This window comes from Pseudoliparis swirei, chromosome 5, assembly GCF_029220125.1.
Source record: "Pseudoliparis swirei isolate HS2019 ecotype Mariana Trench chromosome 5, NWPU_hadal_v1, whole genome shotgun sequence".
NCBI classification, from domain to species: domain Eukaryota; kingdom Metazoa; phylum Chordata; class Actinopteri; order Perciformes; family Liparidae; genus Pseudoliparis; species Pseudoliparis swirei.
This window is the reverse complement of record NC_079392.1, coordinates 24,217,050-24,241,962: the sequence shown is the minus strand read 5'-3', so window position 1 is coordinate 24,241,962 and position 24,913 is coordinate 24,217,050. Positions and strand designations below refer to the sequence as shown.

The following is a 24,913-nucleotide window of genomic DNA, read 5'->3' as shown; positions in this document are numbered from 1 at the left end:
AACGGGCACACACTCATTCACTGAGGCCAAAGCGCCCCCCTCTTCTTTGTCTTTATACGTGACGCCACGCGCAGTGAGGATGGAAGTAAAACCTCCATTTGTATAAAAATAAAACACTCGTACGCGACAGGAAGCTCCACAAACATCGTCCCGCCGCTCGCCGCCCGCCTCACGCTCCACGCGTCCCATTTGAATGAACTCCTCGTGCCTCGAATCACGATGTTGAGCCGAGGGGAAGAGGGGAAGGAGGGCACTTACTGTATCATCATCATCATCACCATCATCATCGGTGACGAGGGAGGAACGCAGCTTCACCTCCGTCTTCTCCTCCTCTGACCTTGACTCCGTGCCCCCCCCCCCAACCGCCGCCGGCATCCACCTGACCCACTTTCACGACTGATTGTGAACAATTATGTAGAACTGCCACATATTCCAAACCGGCACACACACACACACACACACGTCCTATTTTAAATGTCTATTTTAGCATCTGTACTAAATCAGCCTCCCTCCCTCCATCCCTCCCTCCCTCCATCCCTCCCTCCTTCGCTCACCTCTCATCAGTCTTACCTGATCCAGAGATGGGGGGGGGCTGGAAAGCTACATTTAATTTAGTGTGGAATCTGTTCAAATGCCAAGTGGTTGGAAAATGTCAGCTGCAGCTACAAGAGCACACACACACCCACACACACACCCTCACACACACACACACACACACACCCCGCATTTACTCTCTTTAAATGCAAACACTCCATGCAAATTAATGTGTTGCCCCCCCCCCCTCCCCTCCGGGCTTGAAAACAGTGAGGACGAGCACTATATACGTGCATGTGTGTGTGTGTGTGTGTGTGTGTGTGTGTGTGTGTGTGTGTGTGTGTGTGTGTGTGTGTGTGTGTGTGTGTGTCTGGATTTATGTGCTCAGATTTATGCGCCATATAGTTTCGCAATATAGTTTCACAACGTGTGTGCAGCTCCCATTTGATTGAGTGAAGGCCAACGCAGCCCGAACACTCCCTCTAATGGACGAGCGAGGCCCGGCGGCTCCGCGACGCTCTGACCCCGGAGCTTTTTTTACAGCGTCGCCATGCCGATAAGTGGCAATACGCTGGATCTTATGAAATTAACAAGACTGAGCAACGGGGAGAGGATGACGTCCCCGTGGCGCTTATAAATATCAGCGTGCATGCGTGGAGGGATTATATCTCCTCTCGACGGGGTTTTATAGGCACGGCGAGGCGCGATTTGTTTTTTTGTTCCCTTCTTCTTCTTCAAGGAGAGTTTACGGGGAAACGTTTACAGGCCTGTTTATGTTTGATAAAATGCCTCTCGAGGCTTTTTTTCTTCTTATTTCTTTGTATGGGGAATTTATGCAGTGGAGCCCGCATGGCGCCTGAGAAGATGGCCTTCAAACGCAGGAGAGGAAACCCAGCCAGGGTGGCTTTTTGCTGGGCACCACAGGAGGTGTAAATGGTTGTGTGTGTGTGTGTGAATGCATTTGTGTACTATACGTTCCCTCCTCAGCCCCCTCCCCCCCCTCCTCGTGAAAATACATCCAGGAGGACATGAACGCATCCGAGTCTGATTCTGGTTTTTGAGGCCGTGACCTCTTGACCTTTCTCACAGCGGACGTGCATATTGTGTATTTGTGTGCATGTATTTCTTCTTCGTCCGTATATTTTGTGCGCGCCTGTGAACAGCTTATTGTCTGCCGAGTGCTCCGGCAGGGGGCTTCAAAGTGAATTATTCATGCCAGATTTGAATACATGCAAATGGTTCACTCCCCTCCGCTTGGCACAGATCCAGGTTACCTATGGCAACGGCGCCTTCAAGAAGCATCTTTTTCCTCCTCCTCGTCCTCCTCCTCCTCCTGCTCCTCTCAGGCACCCCCCCTCCCGACCATGTTATCCACCCAGTGGCATTGTTTCGATTGTTGCAGTACCAGGCCAGGTGGCAGAATATCCCATGATTCATAGTCAAGGTCATACAGGAAGGAGAGGATGGAGAGGATGGAGGGATGGAGGGATGGAGGGGATGGAGGGATGGAGAGGATGGAGGGATGGAGAGGATGGAGGGATGTGAAGTTCAGGTGACGACTCGTAAAACGGTGTCACGGTGAACGACACCGTCGTCGATGCGGCGGGCCGGGCACGCACTCACTTCCTGTCACAGCTCATATGCACAATAACCAGCTCAGCGCGGGGAAAACAACAATAACCTGTGAATGCAGCATTAATTACTCACATATTAGATATTAACCAGTTATCAGGATGTCGCTGATACATATACATGTTTTAAATAGTAAGTATAAATGCAGGAATGAGTAAAGTAATTTCTTTTTTGTACAGTATTAGTATTACGCATAAAGATATAAACACATTTTGAGAAATGGATTTGGGTGTGTGTATACTTAAATTATATTTGATAGAAGTGTAAAAAGAAAACGTGCTGTTCATGTGATCAGAATGTTTAATAAACATGTTGCAGAAAATATTTGTGGGTTTAATTTTTGTTTTAACATTTTTTTTAATGAATTGTCCATATGAATAACCAAAAAAATAAATATTATTCAAAAATGGTGCATGAGTTCTTTTTCTTCATTATTTCAGTTTCACTGACCATTATTTTTGACAACTATGTATAAAACATTCATGTAAAAACAAAGTACGTACATTACGTATGCGATGTTTCTGTGTGTAATTTCCCTCTGCAGTGTTTTGATGTTTTCAAAATGTCGCTTTGTAACATTGTTCACATTAAAGCCTCCAGTGGGGCGTTTGAGTGACGTCAACAATCCCGTAAAATACCAATCAGAGGGCGTCGGTGAGCGGGTCAAGTTCAGGCCACGAGGAGAACTGACCTCCACCACGGAGCCGCAGAGAAGAGGAGCGACTCACTGCTGCCATCTAGTGGACGGGAGGGGATATGGACACCGTTTGATTCATCAAATTATACAGTATTTAGACTGTAATTTTCATTATTATGCATTAGCTATAATGTATTTATACTTTAGGTTGAACTAAAATATCAGTATTTAAGGTAAATAGGTGCCGAACACAAAAACAACCCGTCGTTGATATCATGGTTATACAAGTCAGACCACAATAAATATATAGTCAGTGAACGCAACATAACAAATTGAAGATCTTTGTGCTGTCAGTACAAAACTATTGAGACCATTTATATTTAGGAGCAGTATTTAAAGGGGCTTTGTTTATCCTGTGGCGCCCCCAAGTGGACAAAAGGGCTCATTGCTCCCAGCTGCGGGAGGAATGACAGTCTATTTAAAATGTAAAATTATTCACTTGAAACATATAATTGAGTCGAAAGCTTTGGTCTTTTATCTATTTTTTAATGTGCAGGCTCCTTAAATGACACAACAATGACATAGTAATATGCACATAAAACAAATTGTTATATACATATTTAGATTTATTTGATTTGCGTCCACTCATAAGACATATTCATGCGATACAACTCCTGCAGGACGGACAGTGAGACACGATGACCTCCGACAATCAATCGCTCAGTTCATCTCAAGCCAACCCGCAGTGGCACCGTATAGAAATAAAAAAAACAATTAAAAACTATTGCATAATGACCATTTCATTCAAATCCATAAACCCCCCCTCAGTCCATTTGAAACGATCAAAAGGAAAACAAAGCTACGCGATTAGAAATTCAAATAAAACGTCCCTCGGAAATGAAAAAAGTGATAGAAAAAAAAAATTTGAGTTATCGCTTGAACCGTCCGCCGTCTCATAAAATGCGAGCGTCATCAAAAACAGAACTCCTCGTCTGGACTCCACCGTTGCTCCGTTCGTGCCCGACGCCGGCCCGACAGCAACGGGCCGTCGACAGGATTTCAAAATAAAAGTTTTGATTGCGTGAACGACGACGATAACAAAAAAAAGGAAAAAAAGAAAGACACTTTATTATTTCCTCTCGCGCTCCTCCACCTCCGTCAGTGAATCCTGACTGTGCGTTTTCTCGAGCGTGAGAACTTTGTGCGTGACAGCTCTACGCTCCTCCTCATCCTCATCCTCCTCATCCTCCTCCGGTCTGAAGGGAACAGGACCGTGCGGCTGGACGGCCTCTTCTTCAGAGTTGACCGCCTCCCTCGCATCAAGTCTGTTCATCTTTTTTGGGGTCTCGTGTCGTTTCCCCCGCTCGGCCCGACTCAGTGTGTGAAGTATCCCGTCTGGTGCACTTTGAGCAGGAGGCCGTGCGTCACGTCGAACGTGGTGAGGCTGATCCCCACGGCGATGGGCCCTTTGATCCAGTTCATGCTCAGGCCCTTGTAGAGTCCGCGCACGACGCCCTCCTGCGCCACGATCGCGCGCATCGTCCCCAGGATGGTGGCGTACGACGAGCCCGTGACGCCCGCCGTCTGCATGCGCCGCCGCACCACGTCCAGCGGGTACGAGGCGGACTGGCCGATGAGGCCGGCGCAGGCGCCGAACGCCAGGCGCTCCAACGGGGACGGCTGGGGCAGCTTCGTCTTCTCTGGAGGGGAAAAACACAAAAAGGGAAGAAAGGGTTCAACATTTAAAACGACAGCGTTTTTTTAATTCTACTGAATATCAAAAAAATATAACTTCACCGAAACGTATGTGGACATTTAAAAGGGCCAGCGCGTCGGATTTATTGGCAGAAAGGAAATATAAATCTCTCATGACTGTTTTCCTCATCTTAAGAGATGCATGGTGGCACACCGCCATTTATCTACGGTAGCCCGGAATGGACAAACCAAACGGCGACCCAGATAACGTCCGACACCAAAGGTGGTGTCATGTTACATCGGCGCTGAAACAAACCACCGCGCCTTGACCACGGCGGCTCACGTTACCGCAGTCTTGTAAAGGGGGGGGTGAGGAAGGGGGGGTGAGCGGAGGGGTAACCGAGATCGCTACCAAATCTCCCACACTGCCCCTTTAAAAAAAAAGAAAGAGAGAAGTAAAGCGGTCGGTACCCGTGTGCAGCTTCTTGAGGGTCTCGTATGTGAAGAACGTGATCCCGGCGTACGGGATGACGCCCATGATGGTGGGGGTGAAGCCTCTGTAGAGGGTCCGCACGCCCTCCTCCTGGGAGATCCGCACAAACACGTGCATGATGTTGCTGTACCTGTCACCAAGACAAAGCATGGCACCTTCACCAAAGAAATCATGCGACGGTAAAGCAGTGCTTCTCAAACGCCCCAACAGAATGTTCTAGGCCGACTTTTTATTGAAATAACTTTGTGTGACTCCTCCCACCTGTGCTTTTTTTTTTTTAAATAGAATAAAAAGGAAATTGAAATCACTTTCAAGTTAACCAAATGTGCAATCGCTTCGTTAGAACAATGCAAATAAAGTTATACGTGTGCAAAAAAGGACACGAAGAAATAGCTCATCGGGACCTCAATTAACCCATCATTTCAAGATAATAACAATAATTGCAACTTGTGAAAAACTAAACATTCAAGTTCAAATATTTGGCATCAGAGTTTTACACTGCAGACATTTTTAAAACAATAATGTGCAAAACCAAAAATGTGTGCAATGTGTCAAGTTGTATTAGATTTAGTGGCTGCAAGGAGTCTGCTTTCCACTCCAAACCTTTTACAAACGGGCTTTGATACGGCGACTCTCACTTCATGCTCAATGTTGAGCTCTTGTTTTGAAAGGACAACAGCGGAAAAGCCGATTTCTAATCACGCTCGATGTTGAGCTCTTGTTTTGAAAGGACAACAGCAAAAATGCCGATCTCACGGTGAATGGCTTTTGGCAAAACGCCAAGAATCAGCGATTCTTATCCGTCACGCATGTGGAACTCGTTAGCGGCGTAACGTAAACACGAAGGTTCAGGCATTTCAACATCTATTTATTAATGACTTTCTGTTATGCCTGTGTACTTTGAACTTGTGTAATATGTGACGTTCTCAATAAAAGGTCTTTCTGCATTTCATTGGTACCTGTAGTACCACTGCGCCCCACTAGAGGGCAGTTTGAGAACCACTGCGTTAAAAAGAATAGCTTAATGCAGTGGCAAGGCAACACACACACATACACACATGGCTGCACACGGTCTTGGGTGCTATGGGACTCGACCAATCAGGGGAGGGGCGCTTACATCTCTCGGGCTGTGACTGCCATCCGGGCTCGCACCATGTCCAGAGGATAGGTGAGCATGGCCGCCGTGGTGCCGGCCAGGGAGCCGGCCAGGAAGCGTTGGAAGGGAGGCAGAGCTCTGGAACAAACGCAATAAATGTGTAGTAAATAATATTAATAATAATGCGAGTTTCCAGCCACGCTGCTACTGTAAGACACTCTACTCACTTCCCCTGGTAGCCGTAGTAACCTCCCAGCAGCTCCTTGTACTTGTCATGGGAGCAGAACTGGATGCCGGCGTAGGGCATGACCCTCATCATGGTGGCGGAGTTGCCCCGCCACAGGCTGAGCAGCCCGTCCTTCATGTAGGAACAGTAGATGAGCCTGAAGGCCTCCTGGATGGGGGAGGGGAGGGGTTAGCCGCAGAGACACACGCCCCTCCAGGACTCTAACCTGAGAATCGTCAGTCTGTTCAAAGGTGCACGATCACGCGTAGTTGTTAGGAGTGGTTGTGTATACACACCCCCACACACACACAACCCCACACACACACATGGCTGTGTGGGTGTCACTGTGACATAAAGGGCCAAAAATATACAAGAAGAAAGATCTACCAGGTGCATCCCAGAGCTCCAACTAGGGTTGTGTAGTTATTTATATTAATGAATTAAATTGCTTAATGTATTAAACTTAAGACAAATACACATACATACATCGATAAACATATAATTTATATTTTTATTAGGGCTGTCAGCGTTAACGCGTTAATATTGGCCGCGTTAACGCAATTAACGCACTAAAAATTTTTTTTTTTTTTTTTTTTTTTTTTTTTTTTTTTTTCCCATTTCCGGTTTTAACACTGTTTCCGTTTTTAATAAATAATTTCTGCAAATAAAAAAAGTTTAAAAGTTTAAACTTCTCGTGGATGAATCAGTCGGGTTTCCTCCTCCTCTCCTCCCCCTCCTCTCTCCCCTACTGAGAGAACTGAGGGAGCGGCACGTAGGTGACGACGCCACGAAGAGGAACACAATGTGATTGTCAATGATCTTTGTCTGTCAACTTTGTCCGGAAAAAAAAAAAAACACTCCATAAAAAACAAAAAGGACTCACACCTCACCAGGTATGGCTCATTTAGCTTCATTTAGCAGCAGAGAACCAGAGGACACGAGGACGAGGAATGAAGGCTCATTTCAGAGCTGATTGTTCTGGAATGTTTGATGTATAACACGTGGGTGGGGTGTCGTATGCAAAGACTTTAAACGGTGAATTTTTTTTTTTTTTTTAAAAAATGTAAAATGCCCCCCCCAGAGGGAGTTAACGTGGAATGTGAATGTCATGTCAGTACCAAGGCCAAGCTGGTTCTGCTGCTGTTCAATGTTTAAAGATAGCGAGGACCAATGGGGTCTCAATATCTTTTTTTTTTACTAACAATTTATCATCCGAATACCTATATGGCACGCTTATACTTTATATGCCTCTTGAAAACACAGCTCCTGTGTGAAGTTTGTCTTTAAAGAAAGAAACACTTTTTTTAACTTCTGTTGCCTTCGGGTCATATGACCCGATTAAATATAACCCTCCCGCCTTTGGGTCATTTTTGACCCGATTCAATGTTAACCCTCACCTTTGGGGTCAATTTTTAATTATTAATTAAACCTCCAAAAAAATTTTATTATTGTTTGTTTTCCGTTTAGTGTGAGCACTTTATGTTTGTTTGTTGACTACCGAAAGAACACAGACATTAAAATATATATATATATTTGGATTTTGTATCAAAATCACTGTATGATCTTTACATATATATATATATAGGTCATATAGGGATTTTGATACAATTTGATTAATTGTGCAGCCCTTATTTAGAATAAAATGAAGAAATATTCATATGAGAATGTGAAAACAACAAATGTTTTTGTTGTGTTTTTATACTTGCAATACATCAATTATCAAAATTGTGAGCGATTAATGTCCAGCATTAACACATCACCTCCTTTTGAAACTCTGTCCGTATTAGAATACGTCGCTGACTGATGCGATCAGACACCTGAACTCACCTTGGCCGAGAACCTGTTGGAGGACACTGCGGAGACACAAGAGACGGGAGGTTAGAGAACACACTTCTAGCGACGCGTAAAGAACAGTCACGGGAGGTCGCCGCGTCGCTCCCGACCTTGGAAGATGATCTTGGTCCGATCCAGAGGGGCGATGACCGTCTTGGCGATGGCTCCGGCGATGGCCCCGCACAGCAGGGAGTCCAGCACCGTCCATCTGGGCCTCAAGTCCTGTGAGGGGGGGGACACGTTCCACAGAAGACATCAACAACAACAAAAGAGCCAAACACTGGCCCTGGAGAAAACTCAAGATATCTGCATCTAAAGTTTAATCATTCATGTCGCCGCTCGGTTTTCCTCGCAAACATGCAACGGGGACGTCACATGCGTGTAATCATCCCCAAAACCTGGACGTGGATTACAGCCACAAGAGATAAGGTTAACTGGTGCTCCACTGAAGGAAGGGCCGGGTGAACCCAATGAACAACCAGGCCGATAAGAAACTTGAACCGAATTTCACAACTTCAACCCGCAGTTTTGACACAGTTTTGAAAAATTAGTCATTTACACGTTTAAATTCAGACGCGCATGACGGTTTAACCGTATTTGTGTGCGAATACATCAAGAGGGATGCAAAATAGTGACGTTACTGGATATAAAAGTACCGTCATCTCTGCAAAGGTCGTCTAAGGGTCGATTGCCGTTTTATATTTCATATATTTGTGTCTTTTGTGTTAAAGAAATACATATTTTTAATTAATATAGTCTAGTATATTGACGGATTCCAGCTCTGTGGTGCTGCAGTAGACGCCAGCCAGGATTGTTCTTATTCAAGACGACTTATAGCGGTTCTTCGTAAACTGAGGCCAGATTTAGATCAGCTGTCGTTCTCGGGCTAATTCCAGCGATGTGTGTTGTGACAGAACCGGTGCGGCTCCATTTCACAGGCCAGTCGGGTTTATGGGGTAGAAATCACATCACAATAGGATATCGGAACTATTCTTTTGTTAAATAGCGCCTGTTAAAAAGAGATTTGTGTTCAGATATGTGACGATTATATCGATACGTTTTCAGCTATTAACTATTTTGATAACCACTTTATCGGTTTGTGTACATTTTCTGATTCCAGCTTCTTAAATGTGAATATTTTCTCTCTATTTTTCCTCATATTTGATAATAAACTAAACATCTTTTATTTGTGGACGAAACGAGTCATCTTGGACTTTTTTGAATTATTTTGACTATTTTTCTGACATTTTATAAACCAAAACGACTAATCGAACATGAAAATATATTTTTTTAATGTTATTTTAAAATGCAATGCACACACCGCCTAATAAGTGCAACATTGAGAGTCAGGGTGTCATTCCTCTCAGGTTATTGATGTGATGTTGACCCAGTTTTCATGCAGCTATTGAAAACAAGGTCAAGGATAGTGTGCAACAATCCAAGTCCCAGCTGCTCTATGTCACGTAATGGCATCCACGTCGACACGTGCGTGAGTATTAACAGAAACAAGAAACAATGCTCGCTCACTGTTGCCTGGCTGGAGGGGGGCATGGCCAGCCCGGTGGCCTCGGACACTGGAAGGGGGCTCTGGTGGTCGCTCACATGGGGCTCCATGTGTGCCCTTCACGGATTAACAAGGCGGTCGGATCACTCGGTCACTCATCCAAAAAAACAAAAAAACACCCACTGGAGGAGGAATGAAACACAAACATGGAGGAGCACAACCAAAACAACAGCCCGCCCTGACGCACTGCCTCAGTAACACTCACAGCTTGGCTTGTGAACGTCTCACAAGATCTCTGCTGCACAATCCGATTACTTACCAGCTCACTAACACATATTACACAACAGATTATCAAATCAAAAATCTTGGATTTTTTCCGAAACTAACGCGTGGTGATAAAACAGCAACAGCAACAACAACAACAACAACCACACCTGGATTAAATCAACGCGGATCAGAGTCATGCAGATATATGAACGATGCACGTGAATGTTACACAATCCAGATTACATGCTGCGTTTAGTTACCTTCGTTTTTCTCGGTGTTTAAAAGGCTCCCGTGTTTACTCTCGGCCCCTTGCAGATTCTTGCACACATTTTTCTCGGGAGGCTCGCTCGGGGGGAGTCACACTTACAACTTGCGTGTCCGCCTGCACGTCTCCTTTACCCCCCAGTTGTGTGTGTGTCGTTGAGGACAGGTGCCGAGCGGCGGCGCGGTGTGTCGTCTATTTATAGACGACGTGCTGCGAGGACGTTCTGCCGCCGCCTGGTTCTGCGCACGAGATTATTTGGGTTTTTCAAGGTCTTAAAAACGGGAGGCAGTGTTTTGGACTACAATACCCACGAGCGAGTCCCGTTGTTCGGAGGAAATCTCGCGAGTTTATCTAAAACACCGGGTTGCCAGTTTAGCTAATATCCGTATATGCTGCGTTCATCACATTCTGTGTTTCAGAGCAGTTTCAACACGCACAACAAAGTTATTGAAAAGTTAATGGTTAGATTAACTAGTTATCCACAGTAAAGTAGAATGATTAATCCTTAAGAATAAATCATTTCAGAGGTTTGAACTACTGACCGGATATGAACATTGACAAAGTACTTTTGATACATCTTCCATAGAGTTAGTTGAGATTCAGGATATGTTTATTATAGGTTTTGCACTAAGCACCTTATTGTGACTGATATGTAGGGAAGCAAGCAAACAATATTTATATTTATATATATATTATATATATATATATATGTATATATATTTCTCCATTAAAAGAATGAATTAAGAGTAGGTCCCACAAAAGGTAAATTATACAATATGTTGCCTTCCTGGAGACAATGTGATCAGGTGTACACTGTGTTTAAAAAATGTTTTTATAAATATACATTTGAAAGTATTGAATTAGTGTTGGTCATCATTCACGGTTAAATAATTATACTTTAAAAAAGAAGTGATGGATTTGGGGGGTTGAAACACTCTGGTTGTGGGTTCTAGAGGACCATAACTGGCAACCCGGGAGTCTGGCCATAGCGCTGAAAAACTTGTTGTTGTCGGGGAAAATGGCGTCAAACGTTGAGGCCCCGGAGCGCTGGTACCTCGCCCTTCTCGGCTTTGCGGAGCATTTCCGAACCTCCAGTCCGCCCAAAATCCGGCTCTGCGTGCACTGTCTACAGGCGGTGTTTCAGTTCAAGCCGCCGCAGAGGATCGAGGCGCGGACGCATCTTCAGCTGGGCTCGGTCCTCTACCACCACACCAAGAACAGCGAGCTGGCCCGCAGCCACCTGGAGAAAGCGGTGAGCGGACGCTCGAGTCAGGAAAGAGCGGGGATGCGGCGGAGTGTAGGCCGCGGCCGGCGGAAAACAGCGGCGGGTGGAAATGTTGAAGTTGCTCGTTTATGCCGAACATGTTAAACGCGGAAAGAAGTTGACATTTAGGATTTATTACGCGTTTATTTTTTATTCTTCTCCCGGCTAAATATTTGTCCCGGGCCGGCCGCTTTCTTCCTTTTTTTAGATTTTTTTTTTACTGATGTTAGCCCCCCAAAATAAGCCTCTGTATGGGATTATTATTGCTTTATAAAGATAGCAAACACCGATAATGTGACGCCTGTAACATTTGGTATCTCTTGTTTTCGCAGTGGTTTATATCTCAACAAGTCCCTCAGTTCGAAGATGTCAAATTTGAAGCTGCCAGCATTTTGTCAGAACTCTTCTGCCAACAGGTAAATTCTGTTTTTTTTAGGGTCACATGAACGTTACATTACCACACACACGCACATTACATTGTATTGTGTTGTGACATGCAGGACAAGGTATGCATAGTTTAAAAAGAAGAAGAAATACATGTTTTTATGATTTCATTATTGACTATCGCTAATTTAAAAAAAATCAATTTTCAGAATCTGGTGGACTCTGCAAAACCCCTCCTGCGCAAGGCCATCCAGATTTCACAACAAACGCCGTACTGGCACTGCAGACTGTTGTTCCAGTTGGCGGTATGTACCGGGGGCCACGGCGGCGAACAGGGGTCACATTGTTGCGCTCACAGTCATTTTCACACGTACATCACGTCGCGTGTCGCTCACTTGTCCTGCGTATGTTTGTTTGTTCATTCGATTTTTGTTTTTCTACTTTCTGACCACATAAGCAACACACGGGAACGTTGTTTTTGCTTCTTTCAGCAACTTCATACACTGGAGAAAGACTTGGTGTCGGCGTGTGACCTGCTGGGGGTCGGAGCCGAGTACGCCCGAGTGGTCGGGTCGGAATACACCAGGTAAACGTCCCCCATAGGGAAGCATCTTCTCGGTTTGGTGTCTGACTTTTATTTAAATAGGAAGTCCTGATGAAAACCTCTATTACAAAGTGAGTCCGATCCAAGACGGGGTACAAATGGCAGCGTCCAACACATGAGATACAGCAGCGATAGATGAACAAAAAAAACCAAACATTACATCATACAGTGCAACCTTTAGTCAAAGCACTTTGCCTCAAGCATTTTACACTGAAGCCCTTCTGTGCAACCTGAGGGCGTTAAAACAAGCTGATCTTGCAGATCTTGAAATGTTACAGCCTTCTAGCCTCCGCACGGTGAGGGACGGCCATCCTACCACGAGCTCTACGCTTCAATCGATTAAATTAGTGACATATTTCAGGGCCGAGTGACGCGGCGGCTCCTGTGTAGACGAGGTGGAGGGCGTGGCCGACGCGTAGGCGAATAGCGACGACAGAAGGTGGGAACAAACGGGAGCGACTCGGTCGTTGCTCGACGCCACGGGGAAAAGAAAACCCGGTGTGGATTTAATTTTTGAGATGGTCGGTAGAGTGTTTGAAGTTGAGACTTTCGTCCATCCAAAAACCACAAAAGAGTCCAGTCAATTACTATTCATCGGAGGCGCACAAAACAAAATATAATATTTTATAGATCAAGTATGAGTAATTTGTCGGTCTCAATCTGGCGACTGCACCGTCACAGATCCACCAGTTTGCATGTTTTATGTGGAGTTTTCCTTCTTCCAGGCTGTTTCAAACCATGACGATAGACATGTTAATAGACATGTTAATAGTTAATAATTTTTTTTAATTAAACCTTTATTTAACCAGATGAATCCCAATGAGATTAAAAATCTGTTTTTCGACGGTGACCTGGACAAGACTAGGCAGCAACATAAGAAACACACAGTTACAAACAAAAAGAGACAAGTGACATAACAGAGTTAATTTACGAAACATTCACATTTTTGGCACCCTGCCTCACTTTTTTTTAAAAATATATTTAAAAGTAGTAAGTTGCATCCGGTCTTTGAGTTATATAAAACTCTTAAGAGCGCCCGTGCTCCGTGGCTGACATCCCATTCACAACGTCTCATGACAGAAGCCCCACAGCCCCAGCATACAGGGGGTGTCATTTATTTATGTATTTTTTTATAAAAGATGCCTCCTAATCAATGTTGTGTTTAGCTGCTTTTGCAAATGTCATTTTTTTCTCCCCACCTGTTAAATCACGTCACACCATTGCAAAGAGAAAATGTGCCGGACACGGTTCAACGGGTTCGGACCAGTGCTGACGCCGGAGCATCCGTTGCCACGGAAACAACTGCGGCGCGCGAAGTGCTGATGGATATATATATATATGACATATTGATTGGTTGTGAGAACTGGCTGGTGGGAAGAAAAAAAAGCTGACTTTGTGTTTTTTGTGTGTGTGTGTGTGTTGCTTTTCAGGGCCTTGTTTCTCCTCAGTAAAGGAATGGTGAGTCACCGGCTCTCCTTCACCTTCTCTTTGTCACGCCGTGTGTACCGTTGCACCGTGACGATCGCCAAACGCATGATGATAATCTCCCGCTGTTGTTTCTAAACGTCGCATCCGATCGACTTTGAATTGTGACGTCGTCGCGTCGTTGTTCCCAGCTGCTGCTGATGGAGAGGAAGCTCGGGGAGGTGCATCCTCTGCTCACGCTGTGCGGGACCATCGTAGAAAACTGGCAGGGCAACCCGATCCAGAAGGAGTCCCTGAGGGTCTTCTTCCTGGTCCTACAGGTCACACACTACCTGGACGCTGGACAGGTAGGCACAACCAAGTCCTGGACGGGGGGGGGGGGGGGTGAGATCAGAGTGGGCCGGGCTTGTTTAGCGCGGCTTTAAATGAACATGTATACGTTGATATCAGGTGAAGAGCGTGAAGCCGTGTCTGAAGCAGCTGCAGCAGTGCATCCAGACCATCTCGACGCTCCACGACGACGAGATTCTGCCCAGCAACCCGGCCGACCTCTTCCACTGGCTGCCCAAGGAGCACATGTGTGTCCTCGTCTACCTGGTAATGCCCCCCCCCCCGAGCCTCCAGCGCGGCACGCCCAACGCCCCGAGTCTTTCTTCTTCTGAATGTAATCGTGGTTGGGAAAAGTCGTCATGTGACCTTTAGCTCGTATGTGCGGTATATATCTTTCCAGTTAAATGAACTTTGACCCGTCTGTGCGGGAGTTCGTCGGCGTGAGTGAAAGAGATCCGAGTCAGAAACAGAAACTTTTTATTGCCATGTATATTTACATATACAAGGAAAGTGTCATGGCAGGTGGTGCAACAATAGACGATGACATGAACAACAATAAACACAGTGCGATAATTAAAAATATAAGTCTGAGATTAAGTTCACAGACAGGCAGGTTTCAGAAATTTAACAAGCATATTTAAGGGGAGGAGTTATGTGTAATTTAAATGAAGAATTGAGTGATATGCAGGGGGGTGACCGGAAGGAAATGTCATTTTATTTTTATGAACATACTGTTACGCCCGGCCTAGGGGTGCCAGAGCGTAGCACCAGGTCGGTCTCCCCACCTTCCAAATTAGGACCAATGCTGCGGAGTCAGGAATAATGATATTTATTTTGGTTCGGGTGTCCACATTTCTTCAGGGTGAGCCTGGCCCAAAACAACAAACAAAACAATCTAAGCATGTCAGCTACCTTCCCTAGACCATAACCGAAACAAACAAAAATACAAATCACTTACCTAACTCCCTACTGAAAAACAAGAGAAAACAGTATTAAACAAAAAAGGCTTCTCACCCCTACCGACACCCGTTAGAACCCCACCACCCACAATCAGAGCTGTGCAGCATGGCCTGGTTGGAAGCTGGAGAGAGAGAGAGCCGGCCCCCACAGGTTCCCTCTTATGTGCTCCGTCCAATCACCTGTAAGGGGAAGAGAAAAGCAATACATCATAGCACCCCCCTCAGGCAGGGAGGTGAACAACATTAAGGGGCGGATTTACTCTCAGCCATAACACATACACTGAAATCTTAATTTTCCACGAAAGAAAAGTTACAAACATATAATCCATGCCGACTTTTCAGTGTCGTCCACAAGAGATTTTTAAGATGATGTCGTCGAGTATCCTCCACACAACAAGAGTCTTTTTAGAAAAACACGTCCCGGGCGTTTCGCAGAATTTATTTACCACTAAATGCTTTTATCCTCTTAAAGAATGCACACTGTTCTGGTGCTGAGCCTGTAGCGGGCGGGGAGAGCTCTCTGGCTTTGGAAATAAACCCTGCTTACCAAGAGTTACACAACAAGACAACAAGCCGCCTTGATTACTCATTTAGGTTTGTTTATGACGAACAGCAATGACGCTGTTGTTGTTGTTGTTGTTCTGGATAGCGTGACACAACTGCAGCGTTACACACATGCACGCACAACCTGTTTTAGGATCTGGATCACGTTGCCTCATGGCGCCTCCTTGTCCTTTCACAGGTGACCGTCATGCACTCCATGCAAGCGGGCTACCTGGAGAAAGCCCAGAAGTACACCGATAAGGCTCTTATGCAACTAGAGAAACTAAAAAGTGAGTCTCGTTTACTGTGGTTTTTAAACTTAAAGAAAAGAAGCTTGTGCATGTTCTTTAAATGTCTCTCTCTCTCTCTCTCCTCTCGTGTCAGTGTTGGACTGCAGCCCCATCCTCTCAACCTTTCAAGTCATTCTACTGGAGCACATCATCATGTGTCGGCTCGTCACGGGCCACAAGGCCACCGCGCTGCAAGAGGTACGTCGGTGGCGGTTCCGTTGCAGCGAGATGAAGATCCGATCCGAGAAGAGAGCGAATGCTCGACCGAGCCTAACGTTCTGGTTCTGTTGTGTCGGGTCCAGATCTCTCAGGTGTGCCAGCTGTGCCAACAGTCCCCCAGGTTATTCACCAACCACGCTGCTCAGCTTCACACGCTACTAGTGAGTATTGGGCAACACTTCAACGTTTGTATGCGTGTGCCTCTGGGTCATTGTTGCAAGGCTAGGAAAAAAACTAAAAGGTTTAATCAAATTCTAGTCAAAAATTATTTCATAATGACCACTAAAAACAAATCGAGACGTTTTCAGTGGTCAACTGAAAATATATATATTTTTTTGAAAGTCACAGTATTTTGAATATTTCTACCAAAAAATCTTCAGAAATTAGACATCAAAAATGAAAAATATATATACAGGTGTGTGTTTATTATATATATATATATTCTGGGATTTTTTCTTCGTTTTTGATCAAAAATGAAGAAAAAATAATATCTATATTATTATTATTATATATAGACAAATCTTCATAAATAAGGGATGACAAAAAAAAGTAATATATATTTTCTTTTTTGATTCATCCCTTACTTTAAATCCTGTGACTTTAAAATATCTAGATTTTTAAAGAGTCCCATAGATTTTGCAGTAGACATGTACATAATAAAAATAAGTATTGGCATTATATTTGTATTTTTAAAAAAAATGCAATACATGGATTTAATTGATTTCAAGTAGAGTATGTTTGTATGTTTAAGAACTTTGTGAACTTTAACGCGGAAATCTTTTAATGGAAAACAAAGAGCAATCAACGTTCCAAAAGCTCTTCTCTTATTTCAGAAGGACCGATTCTTTTATATTTTACCATACTCCTGTATCCCCGTGTTATAAACGGCCGCTCTGTTCCTCTTAGGGTCTGTACTGTATCTCGGTGAACTGTATGGATAACGCGGAGGCTCAGTTCACCACGGCTCTGCGGGTGAGTACGCCGCGAATTGTTCTTTCCTCTCTCTCTCTCTCTCCTTTCGTCGCCTCACTTCTTCCCCTCTTTCTCGGCGGCCGCTGCCCTCTCTGATCTCAAATGTGTCCGTTGTGTTTTCAGCTCACCACGCACCAGGAGCTGTGGACGTACATCGTCACCAACTTAGCCAGCGTCTACATTCGGGAAGGGAACCGACACCAGGAGGTCAGTGAAGTAATAACGGGTCACTTCTTTAAATTATCACCAATGAACTGCAATCGATCACTTAAAAAAACAAAAACAACAACAGGAAGTGGTTGGTATTCATTACATCTTGTTTGTGATGTGGAAACCAGTTTGCCATTACGTGGTTCGTCCACCAGAGAGCGCTGATGAGTAGATTCTTAAAAATGTCCCGCTCAGCACAATACTTTGAATTGATCCGTGTCTTCTTTAGTCAGCGGATTATAGTTATCAATGCACGCTCTTATTTTGAAATATAGGAAACGGGAGCAGAGGCTAACCTTTTTTTTAAATTCACTCTACTTCATCAGTGCATTAACTCCATTAGAGTGAGTTCCAGTCATTTTAGAGCGCGCTCAGGGGCTTTTACACTGCCCTCTCTTCCATTATCTACCACATGTGGCCGAATTAAAGGCTCATAATCCTCCAAATAACCAGAAACACACACACACGCACGGGTTGGAAGCATTAAAGTACGGCGTCACATTTGAATTCCCGATGATGCAGAGTGAGTATTATTTAAAAACTCTCCAAATCAGTCGTCTTCACTCCTCTCGGCTTCGTTTTGCGTAAAGTCTGAACTTAAATGCAACAATGTCATAATTAAATAAATACACCGCAGGTGAGAAAGTTCCCAATAAACCGATTCCCTGTTGTGCTTTTTCTTCTTCAGTTGTACAGCCTCCTAGAGAGAATAAACCCAGACCATAACTTCCCAGTAAGGTAAGAGGCGGACGTTTTTTACAGTTTGTGCATATTTTTATATATATATATACACACTATATACACACTCACGGTCAAAAGTTTTCGAACAAATTTGTATTGAAATTTAATTAGATGTAGTCGAGTGAATAACCTGAAATGGTACAAAGGTCAGCGGCAAACTGCCAGAGGTTAAACAAAAAAGTTTAAGTTACCAAAAACTGAAAAATAATGTACATTTCAGAGTTATACAAAAAGGTATTTTTCATGGAACAAATGATGAGTTAAGAACTTGAGCTGGAAGAACTTTATGAACAATATTTTATTTCTATTGTAGAAAGACTGCTACACGACTGTTATTTCTGAAGAGATGGAGTCAAACATTTAGATTACGTCTTGTTAAACAAAACAATTCCATTATTTATTTATTTATTTTCATCTCCAATTGTTTATTTGTTCTACTCTTTAATTTCAGAGTACATTGTGAATTTAAACTGTGTGCACTTCAATAAAAACTGGAGAAATTTAGGTGTTCTAAAACTTTTGCCCGCTCGTGTTTATCAATGTGGACATGAAAGCGATGTCTAAACTGGTTGAGGTTATTACCCCCCCCCCCTTGGGATGCAGCTCTCATTGCCTGCGTGCCGCCGCCTTCTACATCCGAGGACTCTTGTCCTTCTTCCAAGGACGCTACAACGAGGCCAAGTAGGTCGAGTCTCAAACCTCTGAACACGTTTCGCCGGCGTCGGCACACATTCCCGTTAACGTCTGACCCCGCCCGTGTCGTCCCGCAGACGCTTCCTGAGGGAAACCCTGAAGATGTCCAACGCGGAGGACCTGAACCGACTGACCGCCTGCTCCCTGGTGCTGCTCGGACACATCTTCTACGTTCTGGGCAACCACAGAGTAAGAAAAAACTAAAAAAGCTGATTTTTTTTTTATGTGGAGCGACGAGATCCACCCTTCTCCCGAATCAAGACGGGAACATTAGAACATCTCTTCTTCTCTTCTTATTGGTTCTGGGCTCCATTTGTTTGGCAGAAACGTGACGTCCGGCTTTATGAAACTCGGCGCACACAATTTATAAAATGAATCTCAATGAACGTGATGAGCCATTTGCCTCATTAGCTCTCGCAATTAACCTACAATTAACTTTTAACGTGGCATTTCATGGTGAATACCGTAGCTCTAGAGATGCATTGTTTATGTTTAGTATTAGCAATGTAATTTAAAACGTGCTCGACTAAACCGTCTGTTCCCAAGCAACAATTTAATAACGTGTGGGGATTATTTATTTTTACTGTGCATTAATTATTATTTCGGGAGGTCAATGTGACGTTCTAATGCTACGTCTCTTGCTCTGTGGGTTCATGCGTCGGCCTCTTTTTTTTTTTTTTTTTTTAAACGCAGATGTGATCAATGTAGGTAATTAATGTCCCGTTGCATCCATCGCTCCGGTGAGCCGGCGCCATGAATATCGTGACGTCCACCCGTGTTTGATTAACCCTGCGATGACGCGGCAAAATGGCCGCCGTGAAAGGGGCCTCGGATCGTCGTCTCGCCCGTCTTGATTTCTACAACAACAAAAAAACGTTTCTTTTTTCCCCTTCTCTTTAGGAAAGCAACAACATGGTGGTGCCCGCCATGCAGCTGGCCAGCAAGATCCCCGACATGTCGGTCCAGCTCTGGTCCTCGGCGCTGTTGAAAGGTAAATCCAGATAACTATAATTCTCTTTTTTTATTTTTAACGTCACACACGAGTCATGCTCTTTACAGGGTTCGTACGGTCATGGAAAACCTGGAAAAGTCATGGAATTTTAAAACGGTCATTTCCAGGCCCGGAAAAGTCATGGAAAAACTCAAATCATAAAAGTTTTGGAAAATTCAAGGAAATGTTATATTCACATGTTCATTTACGCCGAGTTTGAAATAATTGATATGGGGTTTTTTTGCAAGAAAGATGCTCAAAAACGTACAACATTTTCTAAATTGTTCATGTTTATACCGAGATTTCAGTTTGGTCTTGGAAATTTGGTTTAAAGTCATGGAAAAGTCATGGAAATGCATAGGTCAAAATGTGTAAGAACCCTGTCTTTAGATTGTTCCACTTTGTGGGCCTTCTTTTGTTGTTGTTTTAATCCGTGACTCTCCCGTCACGTCGAAAAAGCCCCAAGCGAAGATAACTCTGTCCTCGAGACTGACGGCGCTGTGCTTGCAGACCTGAACAAGGCCCTGGGGAACACCATGGACGCCCACGAAGCGGCCCAGATGCACCAGAACTTCTCCCAGCAGCTGCTGCAGGACCACATCGCCGCCTGCAGCCTCCCCGAGCACAACCTCATCAGCGTACGTGACTCCGGGCGCCGGGAACCCTTTCGTTAAAACAACCGGACCTCGGATTCAATTCCTGAAACCCGTTCTGAGGGCATTAAATCCCTCCGTGGTTTAATTAGTAGAACTACATTCGGCTCATTTCTCTCCGCTACGTAAACGTTCTCTTTCTTGAAATGATTAATTATGTCAAAAGGAGATATTAGTTCATTGGAAAAATCACGTGTTGGCGATATAAAAAAACCAGCCCACTTAAACACTCATTCTCTATTTTAAATAAAGATAATAATAATAATTGTACCGCACAACCAAATTCAGTTCTCATATTTAACACTTTACGGTTTCTTTGACAAACATTTGGAAAAGTAACGGCTAAATATTTAGTCACAACCTCATTGACCTCATACTTAGATTCACAGCACTTTCTCTCCAATATGTGAAATGTACATACATTTTTTTTATTTTTAAATGACAGTTTATGATGTAAATATTAGCATAAGAGAGATATTAATTGCGTTACCCCGCTCTACATGTCACTTGTATCGATGTATATGTGTTTATTGTTCTCTCCCGTCTTGTTTCCCCAGTGGACCGACGGCCCCCCTCCGGTCCAGATCCAAGCCCAGAACGGCCCGACCACCAGCCTCGCCAGCCTCCTATGAGAACCCCCCCGACCCCTACACCCCCCACCCTAGTCCGTCTCTCTCTCACGTGGCTGGAAGCCGATACATTTTTACCACGAGTGACGAATCGATGCCGCGAAAAAACGACATCCCGCCGTCAGACCGCCGTCGCCGAGACTCGAGAGGATTTTTTAATTTTTTTTGTCCCCAACAGGTCACACAGAGTTCAGGGCCTTCACTTTATTAGTTTCTGGAGATTTGCTTCCTGATTGTCTATCACTATTTTTAAATGGTTGTAAAAGCAATTTGCAACTGCTGTCGTGCATGTGTTTCACACTTTCTGATGGCGCGGACGCAGGGCGGGCTCTGGAGCGAGAGGAGCGACGGGCACATAGCGACGTATGAAAAGGGGAGGAGCCTTCTCTGCGGTTGCCAGGTTTGTCTTCCATTTGTTGGAGATAAAAGGGGCGGGCAGAAAAAGAAATGTAGAAGAAATTAATTTATTCATGTTGCTATTTTTGTATCTGTTGGTAAATATTTTACATCGTGCCTTTTTTTGTAAGGATAATGTTTTTCTTTTGTTTGTTTTTTTCCCCCATGCATGGAAGTTACTGATGTGGACTCCCTGTACACTAATTTGGGTTGCTAACTAAATAAATTCTTGTTTGATTTTATTTTGGTTTTGCACAAAATCCATATTCGAAAGAGTAGAGACATCTTGTAATATATTTTCACACATTAATCAGTTGGAAAAAAATTCTCGGCAGCGTACATTGTATTGGGACAGGTGTTGACGAGCGGCATTTAAATATTCTTAATTTTTATATCATTTGGTGGCCACGTACCCTTTTTGAAAAGCAACACAGCTCATGTATTTTTCCATAATATATTAATTCCCTGCCGACGTATTAATTTTTACAAATCAGTTCTAGACTTTTGGAGCTTACGGTAAACCTTCAGATATAAAAAATAAAGGCACATTTATTTTTATTTTGTTATATTTTCTTTTTTCTTGATAGTTCTACTCAAAGGTTTCTTTACAGTATGTTTGTATAGATTTGCCACTCGTTGAACCTTTATTGTACAGTGACATTTTATAAAGGCAATTTAGTAAAGTGTGATATGTATTTTTAGCTATCCTGTGTAGAAATCTCAATGCTTGGTATTTAATGCACTCTGTAAGGACACAGTTTAAGCTTGAGTACTAGCCATATTCTATCCAATGCCTATGTTTTTAATGCTTTGTTTCCAATAAAAATATGATTGAAAAATAAATGTGCTGATTTTAATATCATGCTCGTCAACATTATGCCTTGTATTTTTTAAGTGTGTGTGCTAAGTGCTTTAATAGTTTAGTGGAGACAAATTGGAGAAAAGTGAGTTAGTGGAGAGCATGTTTTTTAAGTGACCTCTCGGTGGTGCTAGAGCTTTCAAATGTGTTATATACATGCGATTGTCCTAATAATTAAATTAATTTGTATGCCCAAAATTAAATATTTGCATCAGGGTTTTACAATTTGGATACATCCTCTTTCCCAGGACCCTCATATTGCTACAGGAATAACGTATCTATCCTACTTTAATGTCTATTCTTCTCGACAAAATATAGATCTTAATTTTAGGGCTTAATGCTGTTGTATTTTTACACTTTATAAATGTCAACTACAAACAACCTACCATTAAAACAATAAAAATAGATTTCCTATTTAAACATTACGTGCCTCTAAGTTACCACCACAAATTAGACTGTAATTATCAGTCCAATCAAAAAAATTAGTCAATGCTTTTCTTTAAACCGTCTTCATTGTTCCTGTGAAGCTTGATTCACTTTCTCCGTATAATATGATATATAATGTAAAATGAAGAAGTGGAGATGTGAGTAGATTTAACACGCTTTACACACATGGACTTGGTGCTGACCAGTGTGGAGCGATCCCAGGTGACGGGGACTTGTGTGCATCACTGCACCTGTTCAATGTTCACCTGATTATTATTATTAATATCAGCCAGGCAGTGTGCGCAGATCTGCAATTAGCCAGAAAACATAGGGGAGCTCACATAAAGTGATGACAAACCAGATCACAAGCGAGACTGGACAGGTCACATGACACGCTTGTATCCCTGCGTATACTTCAGGGGCAAACTGACCACGTACCTCAGAGGCTCTCAGTCCAGTTTGGCCCTGGACTCTTAATAGTAAAAGTAGTATACAGTATCCATTGATGCTGAATCGGCTCCATGGTCCTCTGAGGCTGCAGGACGATGCTGATTGGTTGGAAATGTCTACTTTGTACCAACTGCCATCTTCTGTATAATACAGAACAATGTAATCATTAAACAATCAGCGTGGACAAAGTCAAAGCACACAATCCTGTTTCATAAGTACATTTATATGATGCAGGTTATATTTAACATTAAGTACAATATACATTGAGCAGAACTCCTGTTGGGTTGTCACTGATACCCCAATACACTTATATATTTAGGTTCACCATAAAATAAAGGTTTATGAATCACAGGGACATTGTTGAGGAGACCCTCACATGATATATGATATGTTGTGTGACAAAAATCAAAGGTGACCAATTTGATGCGTTTTCAGGAATTGCCGTACTTTTATGAGTTAACTGGGATCCAGCGGTACGCAAGAGTAGCGGAGTCAATATTGTCTGTGTGTACATTTGCACGTGAACACATGCACACGTGCACATAAGAATATCTTGAGACATATAAAGTACTGTGTGTGCAAAGTGCACACACGTTATGTGACATGTGTTTTGAAACAAAGGAGAATCATATAGATTCTAAAGCAATTAAATACATGAAGTGACATAGGTGTGATTTGACTATGTGATCAGTTATAGAAAGAGAAACCTCGACAATGATAAAAGGATAACATTGGTATGAATTTTTATTTTATTTTTTATGTTGGCCTTTGCTACTATTATATAGGAAATAAGGTTAATTATTTGAATTATGTATTTGTATTCTTGGAGTAGGCTACCATTCTATTGGGAATAAGGTTAATTATTTGAATTATTTATTTGTATTCTTGGAGTAGGCTACCATTCTATTGGGAATAAGGTTAATTATTTGAATTATTTATTTGTATTCTTGGAGTAGGCTACCATTCTATTGTCAAAAAAGGTTAATTATTTGAATTATTTTTTTGTATTCTTGTCGTAGGCTCCATTCTATCGGAAATAAGGTTAATTATTTGAATTATGTAGGTGTATTCTTGGAGTAGGCTACCATTATACTGCATTTCGTTGCTCTGTACTTGTACATGTGTAATGACAATAAAGTTGAATCTAATCTAATATAATCTAATATTGTGAATAGTGTTAATTATTTGAATTATTTATTTGTATTCTTGGAGTAGGCTACCATTATACTGCATTTCGTTGCTCTGTACTTGTACATGTGTAATGACAATAAAGTTGAATCTAATCTAATATAATCTAATATTGGGAATAGTGTTAATTATTTGAATTATTTATTTGTATTCTTGGAGTAGGCTACCATTCTATTGGAAATAAGGTTACTTATTTGAATTATGTATTTTATTCTTGGAGTAGGCCTACCAGCACACTTTATGTCACAAGCCGCACGTCATTGTCACAGAAAGTAGGCAATGAGCAACGAGTAGTCTACAATAACAGCTTCTAAGCATATCATTAAAGCGGGGTGTGAATGTTTCTATACAGGCTTCTCTTTAAATCACTAGTTGTCCTGTCCCCGTTTTTTTAATTTTTTATTATTTCTACTATACCTCTGTCCTACAATCAAACGCATCATTTCCCTTCCGTCTCTGGGAGCTTAACATTTCCGAGGTGTGTATGAACGCAGCATGACGCCGC

General features: G+C 43.0%; 2 protein-coding genes across 3 annotated transcripts; one reads left to right on the top strand and one right to left on the bottom strand.

Annotated features, from left to right (window-relative positions):
* Positions 1-3,328: 3,328 nt before the first annotated feature.
* LOC130194297 (mitochondrial coenzyme A transporter SLC25A42-like) lies at positions 3,329-10,457 on the bottom strand. 2 transcript variants are annotated; one of them, XM_056415242.1, is made up of 8 exons: positions 10,178-10,457; positions 9,674-9,832; positions 8,257-8,368; positions 8,141-8,166; positions 6,315-6,481; positions 6,109-6,225; positions 4,970-5,121; positions 3,329-4,503 (listed from the first exon to the last, which is right to left on the bottom strand). In XM_056415242.1, exons 2-8 carry the CDS (start codon positions 9,758-9,760, stop codon positions 4,178-4,180), a joined length of 987 nt encoding a protein of 328 aa, XP_056271217.1. In that variant the 5' UTR covers positions 9,761-9,832; positions 10,178-10,457; the 3' UTR covers positions 3,329-4,177. The 2 variants fall into 2 exon arrangements, with proteins under 2 accessions (XP_056271217.1, XP_056271218.1); XM_056415243.1 differs by having other exon boundaries at positions 9,674-9,804.
* Positions 10,458-11,200: 743 nt separating this feature from the next.
* Positions 11,201-22,362, top strand: mau2 (MAU2 sister chromatid cohesion factor). The gene is made up of 18 exons (XM_056415241.1): positions 11,201-11,434; positions 11,779-11,862; positions 12,040-12,135; positions 12,322-12,416; positions 13,865-13,892; positions 14,051-14,206; positions 14,310-14,456; positions 15,891-15,981; positions 16,076-16,179; positions 16,284-16,361; positions 17,107-17,172; positions 17,296-17,379; positions 18,071-18,120; positions 18,727-18,804; positions 18,894-19,005; positions 19,717-19,807; positions 20,318-20,445; positions 21,018-22,362. The coding sequence occupies exons 1-18, from the start codon at positions 11,201-11,203 to the stop codon at positions 21,090-21,092; spliced, it is 1,797 nt and encodes a 598-aa protein (XP_056271216.1). The 3' UTR covers positions 21,093-22,362.
* Positions 22,363-24,913: the final 2,551 nt, after the last annotated feature.